Source organism: Culex quinquefasciatus, chromosome 3 (assembly GCF_015732765.1).
Source record: "Culex quinquefasciatus strain JHB chromosome 3, VPISU_Cqui_1.0_pri_paternal, whole genome shotgun sequence".
Classification (NCBI taxonomy): Eukaryota; Metazoa; Arthropoda; class Insecta; order Diptera; family Culicidae; genus Culex; species Culex quinquefasciatus.
The window spans coordinates 45,561,970-45,573,606 of record NC_051863.1 but is presented as its reverse complement, the minus strand read 5'-3'; the positions used below and the strand labels follow the sequence as shown (position 1 = coordinate 45,573,606).

General features: G+C 41.1%; 1 protein-coding gene across 1 annotated transcript; it reads left to right on the top strand.

The window, feature by feature from the left end:
• The first annotated feature begins 2,035 nt into the window (after window positions 1–2,035).
• On the top strand, window positions 2,036–10,369 carry LOC6049622. The gene is made up of 6 exons (XM_001866314.2): window positions 2,036–2,652; window positions 7,000–7,072; window positions 7,131–7,985; window positions 8,579–9,241; window positions 9,299–9,425; window positions 9,483–10,369. The coding sequence occupies exons 1-6, from the start codon at window positions 2,046–2,048 to the stop codon at window positions 10,227–10,229; spliced, it is 3,072 nt and encodes a 1,023-aa protein (XP_001866349.2). The 5' UTR covers window positions 2,036–2,045; the 3' UTR covers window positions 10,230–10,369.
• The last annotated feature ends 1,268 nt before the right edge of the window (window positions 10,370–11,637 follow it).

Sequence of the window (11,637 nt, the reverse complement as noted above, 5' to 3'; positions counted from 1 at the left end):
TTGTTGAAATTACTCTTACGATAATTGTTGCACACTTACACAACCATACACCATACACAACCTGATCGGATGTTTACTTATCATACGACAGTCGACCAAAGATCATGCAACTAATCGATGACGCAATAGGTTGCATGTTTGTTGGTACGTTACTTATAATGTTCACGCATACAGTCAATGTCATGCGCTCTAACCTGAAATCCTAAATTAAAGTAAAATATCAATCTTGGGAAAAAATAATCCGTTTTTGTAATTCACTTACCCTGTCATTCGTGAATGATGAAACATCGCCAAAAATAACAGTAGGGGAGAGTGGGGAGACTTGATCCCCTTTTTTGTATCGCTCATAACTCTGCCAATTTCTCACAAAACTATGATCTTTTTGCGTGAATTGAAAGCTTAAACATTCAACTATGTTTGGCTGATAAGGGTATTTCATCAGATAAACTCTTCGAATCATGCCAAGCGTTTTAAAAAAATATTTTAAACCGGCATTTTCAAAATGTTGGGGGTAATTTGATCCCCCTTTCAACATTTTGAAGAAATCATAAGCAAAATGCTTTTTATTCATCCAAACTTTTAATTTTCTATTAGTTACAGCAATTTAACATTAAACCTGTACGTTTGTGTTCAAAATATAACAAGTTTAGCATGCAAAATATTTGAAAACTTAAAATTTTCTTTTTTAGACCAAAATTGAGCATGTTTACAAAAGCTGGTAATTTTTGTTTACAAAACTTTTGAAAAATGGTTCAAACTGCAGTAAGTTATGTACAACTATACTAAAGGAAACTATGTACGAAAACCCAGCCAAATTTTTTAATCTTGGGGCTGATTGCAGTGACTGTAAAAATGCAGGGATCAAATCTCCCTTAACGCACTTTTTTAAACAATTGATTGTAAAAATAGTATGACGATAAATTTAACGTCAAATGCGTAAGGGTTTTGGAGTCGATATGTTTATCAAACAATTCATGTATAAAAATATTTTTTTGAATAATTTTTGACTGTTTTCTATACTTATCAAAACAAAGAAAAAAGATCTCTTGGAAGTTTTTTGCAGTACTTCTTAGAAAAATGTGTGTAACTCAATCCAAACATTTTTTAATTTTTTTCTTTGTTTTCTACAATGAGTTTTAGTCAATTTCACACAACTTTCTAGAACAAAGTTAATTGTTTTACCCACATGCTGACGAGATACAGGCTTGGGATCAAGTGTCCCCGGGGATCAAGTCTCCCCACTCTCCCCTACTGAAATAGTAGTTTATGCAACAAGTTGCAAAAAGAAGGTTTTTTCAACACTAGTTGTAGGTACATTTATCCAACGAGGTTTACCGAGTTGGATAAATACGACGAGTGCTGAAAAAATCATGTTTGCAACGAGTTGCTTACAACATTTTGTGCAATTCCGGAAATCGCTTTTTGAATGAAATTTTATGTCAAACATTCATGTGTTTAGTAAATTTACCGTTCAAATCAAAAATATATTGAAAAATTTTACTTTTCGATACTAGTGCTGAAAAGGTCAACTTTTCAGCACCCATTTCAGTGGTCTTAGTGGTATTGAAAGGTATTAAATTTCCATTCAGTTATTTTAGGTAGGGAAAAGTAGGCCGTTTTGTATTTCCAGAAGGACAGGAAAAGTTGACAGTTTCACAGCGGAATTGCAAAAAGTACTTTTCAGCATCGATTTGAGTGCTAAAAAGTTCAACTTTTCAGCACTAGTATCAAAACTTGTATTAAGGTAAATCTCTCCTTGGTTCTGCTTGATTGAATTTGAACAGCAAATTTTAAGGTTTTTACGAGGTGAACTTTTTAGCACTCAATTGGATGATGAGGATAAAAAAAACCTTGATTACAATTCATAGACCGGTATTAAAACACCTTAATTGTGACAGTAGAGTACAACAACAACAGTTTGTTAACCTCAGAAAGTACAAAGTTTATCCAATTACTTAATTAAATTGTTCCGGCTAAACAATCAACTGCAGCAATGCATGCTTGCTGGTCAAACTTTCCATCGAATATATATCCATGTTCAAGCCATGACGGCTCAGTTAGTTGCATTTCAAATCAATAGCATCACATCACAACCCCGCACCAAAATGTTATCAATTCTCGTGATTTTCACAATCATCACCGGTATCACCCATCTGCTGCTGAGCCTTTGGAGGAACCGCCGATTCCTGCTAGCGGCCTCCCGCATTCCGGGACCCCCCGGCTTCCCTCCCCTACTCGGGGGCATTTACCAATTTTACGGCAAAACCGACGTGGAACTGGCCACGGCCCTGCTGGACATTTCCCAGCGGTACACATCGCCGGTCAAGTTCTGGCTCGGCCCGCTGCTGATGGTCGTCGTAGATCGGCCGGAAGATTTGAAAATTGTGCTCAACTCGCAGCACTGCCTCGACAAGGTCGATCCGTACCGGTTTTTCCGCGTAGATCTCGGACTTTTTGCGGCGCCGAAAGAGCTGTGGAAACGGCACCGGAAGGTTCTGATGCCGGCCTTTGGACCGAAGGTGGTGGACGGGTTTTTGCCCACCTTTGCGAAAACTAGCCGGAGTTTGTGCAAGGAGTTGGAACGGTTCCTGCCGGCTGGAGAGGTGAACATTCAGTATCAGGTTGAGAAGTGTGCACTCAAGTCAATATGTGGTAAGTTTATCAGCCTAAACCGGGCTGGAGCACCTAATGTGGGCATATCAGCAATCTTTCAAATTTCTTTCAAATGAATTTTCATATAAGTTTTAACTTTTTATTGAACAAACCTATTTTTACACAGAAAAAAAAATTTGGGTAAATTTACATCATTTATGATGTACCAAAAGTGCACGTCATTAATGATGTGAATTTACATCAAATTCATTTGAAATTTACATGCCATCCGATGTAAACGTGCCGAACAAACCGCGCTTCGAAAAATGTAAATTTCCGATGAAAATTACGTAAATTTACCCAAAACTGAAATTTTTTTTACTCCGCTGAATCTCGAATCCGATGTAATTTTCATACGCTTTAAATATTTTTTTAGATTTAAAAGCGCTCGAAAGTTTCATCTGATTCTGATTCAACGGAGTGTTGCAAAAGCGCTACCGAAAGAAGTCAGTGTACTCTTTAGCAACATCTGAAAAGGGCCCAAAAACATTTGGAATTATTTTGTAAAGACTATTGTTTTAAACCTAAAATTTTATTTTTAAAAATACCTAAATCTAGACAGTTAAAAAAAAGTTCGAATTGCCAGAATCAGATACTTATCACAAGTTTAGTTTTAAGCTATCTGTTATCATAAAAAAATAAGCTTCACTGTAAAATGCTCTTATTTCAATCTGTAATTGAATTTAAATATGTGTAATACCTGCACAAAGTCTAGTTAAGTCATCTCGAGGGCTATGATCTAGTTTTTTTGTTGAAACAAATTTGTCTTAAAAATATTAGAAACAATATGATGCAATTATTGATTCTCTGTTGGAATAGTAAAATCCCCGACACATTTAATTATAATGTGTGAAATAATATCCTAAAAAAAAGTTTAATGATTCTTTTAGAAATAATCTCAGTGATACAAAGTTTTAAAATTCTATCGAAAGATCAGGGCAATCTAATGATGGACTTTGTCACCTTGACCTATTTAAAAAAAAGGAGAAAAAAAGCTTGCATGGTTTCCAACTTATGCTTTTTTGATGTCATCATACGATCTCAGGTAACATCAAATTCATCCAGTCAGCGGTTGCTGATCCTAAAAAGAGTACAATAATGATCGTTTTAGAATGTAAATGTAAATGTATTACAACTTTCCTTAACTTCTGGAGCAAACTTTTAAAAAGAACGCACAAGCAGAACCCAAAGTGTTGAAAGGTAGCTGGAAAGTCCAGCTTTTGTTTTACACATCGAGTTTTGTGAAATAGTTAAGTAAAGCTTGAGAATTAGCAAAACAGTTCAAACTCTCAAAATGCTTTTTCGCCCTTTCCTCGTGTTGCTCTAGACTTGATGTGTTGATCTAGTTCTGCTCTACTTCGGAGATCCACATGAACTGTCCGGCACGCAGACGCGCAAAGTTCCAAAGTTTAGACGTAACAGGTTCCCTCGAGCATCGTCCACATCATGACGAAAAGTTCAATCCGGCCGCTTGCCTTGTCAATGATTTGGCAGGAACCTTCTTCTGCTGGTGCTGATAATTTACTAGCCGTTGGACAAGCAGCTAAAAAGAATAAACTTGAATTAGTATTTTTTTAGATTTTATTCTAAAATTACCGTTTTGTTTGTTAAATTAGTGCTGCTCCTCGTGCTTGAAAATGTACTGGTCGAGGAAGGTCGCCAGTTCCAATCCCTTCATAAAAAGCGCTCTCGTCAACTCTCCTGGCCATCGGCCACTGCCAACCTTTACGGAGTCGATTCTTCCCGTCCACGTCGGTCATCCCTGACATAATATAATATTATAATCAAACCACTCCCAGTCGATTTGATCCGAGGGCACTTTTTCAACGACAAAGCACTCAAGTCACAAACCGACGAAAAATGTTAACACTTTTTATAAAATAAAACGATTGAATGCGACGGAACGACGGAGAACTAAGCGCAAATCGAAGAAGGCGGTATTTTTTTTAGCCGGACCGCAGTTGCACTCGCGAGTCGCGTCGACAAAAACCTAAACCAAAACAAAACAGAAAACGTCAATCCAGTTACACGTTGCGATAGAATCCGGCAAATTTGTACACTGTTATGAGAATATAGTCATTTGACAACGAGTAAAACACCGAAAACACTAAGGTTTTCCCAGAAACGTGTACAGTGGTGTTCCACGTTTGTTTGTATTGGTGTGACACGTGCACATGTAGCGGTTTTCTCAAGCTGTCAGTAGGGATTTTTGTCGGTTTTTCTGTTTGTCCGCTGCGGTGTGTGTTTGTAAAAAGTTATTTTTGTCACGAAAATCGTTCATCGAACCGGATGGACAATTTCCCCCCCGCAGGCTTTAGTAAGAAACCACCGTTAGGTTTCTCTCCGGATCCCGCGCATGATGGGCAAAAGTTCGAGAACTTCTTCGAAGCAAAGCCGGTCGACGAACGCGATGCTGCTCATTTAATTGGCCAAGGTTCTGAAATGCAGAGCACCTGCGCCATGTACCGGACCAGACCGAAACCCAAGAAATGTTGTGTTGTGATTCGGGAGAAGAAAGAAGCAGGAAGACTGCCGGTGCTCAGCGAGGATGGAGTGGACGCATCCAGAGAAATCTTCCGGTGGGACATGGGACAGTCACGAACATGGGCGACGTGAAGATCAAGAAACGTAAGAGCTGGTCATCTTGGATTCGATAGGCTGAACGTGCGTAGTTTGGCATTGGTAGTGTCCTTGGCAAATGCGAGTTGCTTGCGCTTGCGAGTGAATAAGAAAAAAAGTTAATGGAAGGGACCAAATCTGGAGAAACATTTGAAAGGGGCGGTACGACATTGCTCTTACGGCCTTTCATTACACGCGTTTAAATGAAATGAAAGGCCGTAAGAGCAATGTCGTACCGCCCCTTTCAAATGTTACTCCAGAAATGACTCAAAAAAATTACCCCGGGTTCAGCTGCGCGATGAACAACAACAACAGAACTGATGCTGCTAGGAAAGTACCTCTGGGACCGAAAAGTTGTGACAACCGGGAGTGTTGACGCAAGCTACGGGTAGGCCTGGACAGTGCAGCTCAGGACGTCTACACGATGCTGATGAATCTCTAACTACGTCTGCGTTCCCGGATGTCGGACTATTTCCATCTGATTCTGGCGGAGTTGGCGCGACCTAGAGAAGTACCTTTACACTGCCAACTTTCTCCCGCTGACTCGCAGCGAACTCTACCATTATCTGCATCAAGTGCGCCAAGCTGGTCGAAGACCACGGCATCGAGCAGCAGCAGCATCCGGCACGTTGCTCCCGATCCACAGCGTCAAATCACCTTTGCTTGTCACAGTCCGTTGCGGATTGAGTATGCGCGATGAGTTTGTAGTTTGTTTGTCGGTTCTTATTTAACCTTCATATTTCTACAGCAGCTCCAACACCACGGCTGTAAACCCACCGGTGGGAAGCGAAGCTACCTTTTCCAGCGATGAGCGATTGCGGCCCATCGGTAGTACTGATCGCAGCCATCAGCAATCCCTGAAACCGGCGGCACCCGTGCCGTCGATTACCCGAACACACCTTCCCCAAGTAAAATCGTTGTCGCATCTCATAATCCCCTTTTCCAAACATTAAGTTTAATAACATAACATTATTCTCAAACATTTACCGATCATCGCAACAAATATTCAAACATAAACAATCAACACTCACTTCTAGTTGTCTGAACTTAAATTTTTAACAAAAACAACTAAATTTAGCGATTGACTGTTGCCAGGCAGGCCAACAAATGCAAATGAGCAAATTTCATTGTTTTGTTTCAAGCTGTCATTCACAACAAAGATTTGCCAAATTGAAACTTACACGATTTTCAACATTTCAGTGAAGCGAAATTGCGTTAGATTTGAATTTTACATGCTCTTCATGAATTCAAATTTTGTCGGAATCGGCAAACGAATATGCTTTTACATGCGATTCGACCATTAAGTTGAATTTAATTTTACATAATGGGTGTTTACATGATATTCGGCTGTTTACATAGTATTTCAATTTTACATTGTGCGAGTTTACGTATGAATCATGGTTTACGTGTCGGGTAAATTTACACTTTTTTTTCTGTGTATGGATTTTGTTATAAGTTAATTGTTTGATTGTTGGTTTTTCAAATGAATCCCTTACTAATGATCCATTTGACGTCTAGAGAAAAAAATCTAGAGATTTTGAAAACTTTAGGAAAGATCTTTACAAAGTTTTGGCAAAATTTTAAAATACAAATGAAATCAATTTTCGATTTTCAAAGATAATTGCTCTACAAGTTTATAAAAGTTAGGGTAAATCGTAGGCTGTAAGTTTCAGACTACTGATTTGAGTGATTGAGGTATAAACTGATAACATTGTTTTTCTATTGCAGCTACTTTTTTCCAATATGACATTGAAGAACGTGATGAAAAATGGAACAAATCATATATCAATAGTATTGATCGGTAAGATTTGTCCCAAATCAGTGTATGGAATGTTTCTAAGAACTGATCTTTTTTTTAGGCTGACCTCGTTAATTAATCAAAGAATTTTCAACCCCTTGAAACACCTTGATTTTATGTATCAGATGACTTCAGGCTATCAGGAAGAAAATAAGCAGTTCAATATATTCCAGCAGCTACCGAAGGAGGTGAAAGCTATGATGACTGAAAGACAGCAGCAATTTCCTAAGAACATCACATCCCCACATTTCATCGACCGTGTCTTCCAATTGAGCAAAAATTCCACAGACCCGGAAGCCATCCAAGACCACCTGGAAACGATCATTTTCGCCGGCAGTGAAACAACCGCCACCACCCTCGCTACGACCCTGCTGATGCTGGTCATTAATCGCGATGTCCAGGAAAAGGTCTTCCAAGAAATAAACACCGTTTGTCCAAACCCGTTCGAGCGCGAGTTCATCGACCAAGGCGCCCTGTCCCGGCTGGTCTACACGGAACAGGTCGTCAAGGAAACGATGCGACTCTTCCCGATCGGACCGATCGTGGCCCGCAAAGTGACGGGCGATGTCCGGCTGACGCAGGTTACCGTTCCGGCCGGAGCGAACGTCGCGATTCCGATCTTCAAACTGCAGCGCAACCCCGAGTACTGGGGTTCGGACGCCGAGGCGTTCGATCCTGAGCGCTTTTCGCCCGAACGTACGGCCCGTAGACATCCGTACTGCTACATACCGTTTACGGCCGGGTTGCGCAACTGCGTTGGAATTCGGTACAGCTGGCAGCTGATGAAGGTGGCACTGGTTCACCTGCTTTGGCGGTTCCGATTCTCGTCCGAACTAGCGATGGAGGACCTCCAGCTGAAACTGTCCATGGTGCTACGGATCGAGAATGGAAGTGTGCTGAGGATCGAGCGGAGATGAGTTCGATAGCAGTGTGTTTAAAGATGAAGATTTATCCTCTGGGCTTAGCAAACTAATAAAATTACATGCTGATGTACGTTTCCAGCATCCTAAACATCTGTTAGGCAAATTAAGGAAGCGATTTTTCTGTATATCTACTGAGAACGTCACAACGCGGCAGACTCTCATCACTACAGTTCATCATTTTGCGATCACGAAGTCAACTGTTGAAGCAGGCAAACCAACTTCAATTCAGCCGGGTTGCGATCAATTAGCTCTTCATACTGTATAATGAATTTTCTCACAGGTGGTGTGCGTAAAAATTACGTAACTTTTCACATTCAACGGGATATATGAATATCTAGTCTGTATCCGCTGAACTTTGAAAACTTTTGATTCCAATCGTACAAATTACGTGATCTACAGACTACCCCCGGCTACTACCACACACATGCACTACTGCATCATCTCGACTTTTATCACACCGTTGTTCTAGCACTCTACGCAACTTACTCCCGTTGCAGAGACACAACGGCAGCACTCCAGACCTGTTCGGTCTACTAAAGTGATAAATAGCACCTAATTCCCCGGCAGCGTACTTAGTATAATACAGTTATTCTAGGCGCCAAGTTCAACCTCTACCACACACCATGATCGAACTTTTTCTCGTGTTTTTCACCTGTTGCTCGGTCGCGTACTACTACCTTACCTTTCGGAGGTCCAGGAAGCGGCTGTACGAGCTGGCCGCACGGATTCCAGGCCCGTTCGATTGGCCCATCATTGGCAGCTTATATCTGGGAGTTGGCGTCACAAAATCCAGGGACATCTTTGAGTACATGACCCAATTCCTGCACAAACTGGAGCTACCCGCGCGGGCTTGGCTGGGACCGTTTCTTGTGGTGGCCTTCGATCACCCAGAGCACGTGGCTGTGGTTCTCAACTCCACTCAGTGCATTCGGAGGTCCTTCATGTACCGATTCTTCCGCTTCGATAGAGGACTCCTAATGACGCCCGATCCCCAGCACTGGAAACTACTTCGTAAGCGGTTGAACTCGTCGTTTTCACCGCTGGTCCTGAAGAACTTTGCGCCTGCCTTCAACGAGTGTGCCGATAAGCTGGTGACAAGTCTTGACAAATACGTCGACCAGGGAACGTTCGATCTGCTTCCGAAAGTCAGTGAATTCACCATAACGGCTACCCTGTTGAATCTGTTCAAAGTCGATCTGCGCGCTGGCGATAATGAATTCAAGGAAAAATTCGCCGTGAATGCAGAAAAGTAACTCCGGTATAAGTCTAATGATCGGCATGATAAAGCAATTTCACCTTTTTGTAGGCTATGGACTCTCGTCTGGCGACGCATTTATCAACCCTGGCTACATCTGGATTTCTTCTACCAGTTCACAGACAGGTTTCAGGAAGAAAAACAACGAATTCGTATGATACGAGATTTTACACATGAAGTTTGTTCAGCTTAAACGTATCTCCCAAACAATCAAAATTAATCAACTTTTTTACAGATCTCCAATGCTCGCGATTCGACAAGAATCAACAACAACTCCCAACTCCCAACACAAGAGGATCCTCCCAACGCAGAGGTTCTCATCGATCGGCTGGAGCGTATGGCGTTCGACACTCAGGAAATAGACCAGGAAACCTTTCTAAGCAACATCGATACCTTCATGTTCGCCAGTAACGACACAACCTCGAACGTCATGTCCACGACGCTGCTCATGCTTGCCATGCATCCGGAAATCCAGGAACGCGTCTTCGCGGAAGTATCCCAAGTCACCGCCACGAGCAGCTTCATCCCCCAGGAGGCGCTCTCCAAGCTGGTCTACCTGGAGATGGTCATCAAGGAATCGATGCGACTCGTTCCCGTCGGCTCGATCCTGGGTCGCATCTGCGAAAAGGAACTCACCGTGGACCAGTGGACCATCCCGGCGGGGACGGAAGTGGTCATACCGATCTTCAAAATGCACCGCAACAAGGCGGTGTGGGGCGAACGCTCGGAGGAGTTCGATCCGGACAACTTCCTGCCGGAACGGTGTGCCCAGCGACATCCGTACGCGTACATTCCGTTCAGCGGAGGCATCCGGAACTGCATCGGGATGAAGTACGCGTACATGTCGCTGAAGATTGTGCTGGCCAAGCTGATTGCGCGGTATCGGTTCAGGACGGAGCTGAAGCTGGAGCAGCTCAAGTTTGAGCCGTCGCTGATTTTGCTGATTGTCAACAAACACATGGTGCGGTTGGAGCGGCGGTGATGACTTTGGGTTTATGTATGAGATGTTTAAAAAAAAATATTACGATAAGGGATTACATTAAGTAAAATTGTTGACAAATCAGTAAATAGTTTTATTTGGCGTTAATCTATCAATAAACTTCAACAATTTATCACGTGCAATGCAAACTGTTTTACTCAAGCTACCGTCAATTGAAATGGATCAGAATTACAGTCTGAATAGACACAGTATTTTATTAGGCCATTATAAGCTCAAGGTTTTGTTGCTCTAATTTTGTCTAGTTGTTGGTGCTTTGTTTTACTGACAAAGAGTTTATTTACGGGTTTCAATATCTGTTGGAAACATTTCGGGATTTAAGAACTAAAAAATCGCACTTGCACGTATATATGGAAAATTCTAAATTTTCCTAAAACTACGTTTGTTTCATACATTCCGGCGTCGCAAGTTACGAAATTATTTTCTCAAAAAATGTCTCGTATGATTTCAAATAGTATAAAAAGGGATTTGGTGTGGTGTGGTTTGGTGTGATATTTCAATATTACACCCAAAGTTAAAGAACGAGAGGATAGTCCTCACGAAAAGAAACGTGAGGAAAGTGCTATTTTGCGAGAGTATAGTCCTCTCGCGTGTTCAATCGTTCATTGGAACAGTTCATCCTATTGAGTGGCTTATATGGACACATTACCGCCACTTAGTCACCGAACCGCGGTGGCCCATACAGCAAAGGCACGGTTCAATGTGCCGAAGGTCTTGGGTTCGAGTCTCGGTACCGGTACTTTTTTTTTTTTTTTTGATAGATGAACTTTTTTTGAAGATGAACACATGAGTAAAGTACTCTCGGTAGTTTCGAGATTTTTCCTCTCAGTCCGCACACAGTACCATTTTACTACCGAATCGTGCTCTTTATTCTCTCGTATGTCGATGCCCAGTTCTGGGTGTATATCAAAAGTTTTTACAACATTCATATAATGGCATATTTCGAGAATTATTTTTTTAACTTTTGTTCCTTCTTCTTCTTAATTTGTTCTCCTACACACAACAAAATATTTCCGAATTTATGATGTAACACTCTTGCACGTCATTAAAAATTTAAATTTAAATGCAATTTAATGTAAACTTGCAGCAAATCATACGTTAAAACATGATTTAACATGTGATTCAACCGTGTACATCGAATCTCCTCAAAAGAATTCTGATTGAACATAAAGTTTACATTGTAGCAAATCATACGTTAAAACATGATTTTACGTGTGTTTGTAAATTCTATAAAAAAAACTTATAAAAACTAAATTTTGTTATCTTGTTGAATTAAAAATTCAACTAAATTTAAGTATAAGAGTGTAACAAAAATGACTTTTTGGCAGGCATTAAGAGGTTAGTTCCGGTGGACGTACTGAGCCAAAATCACAAATATGAGCTTGATTGGACG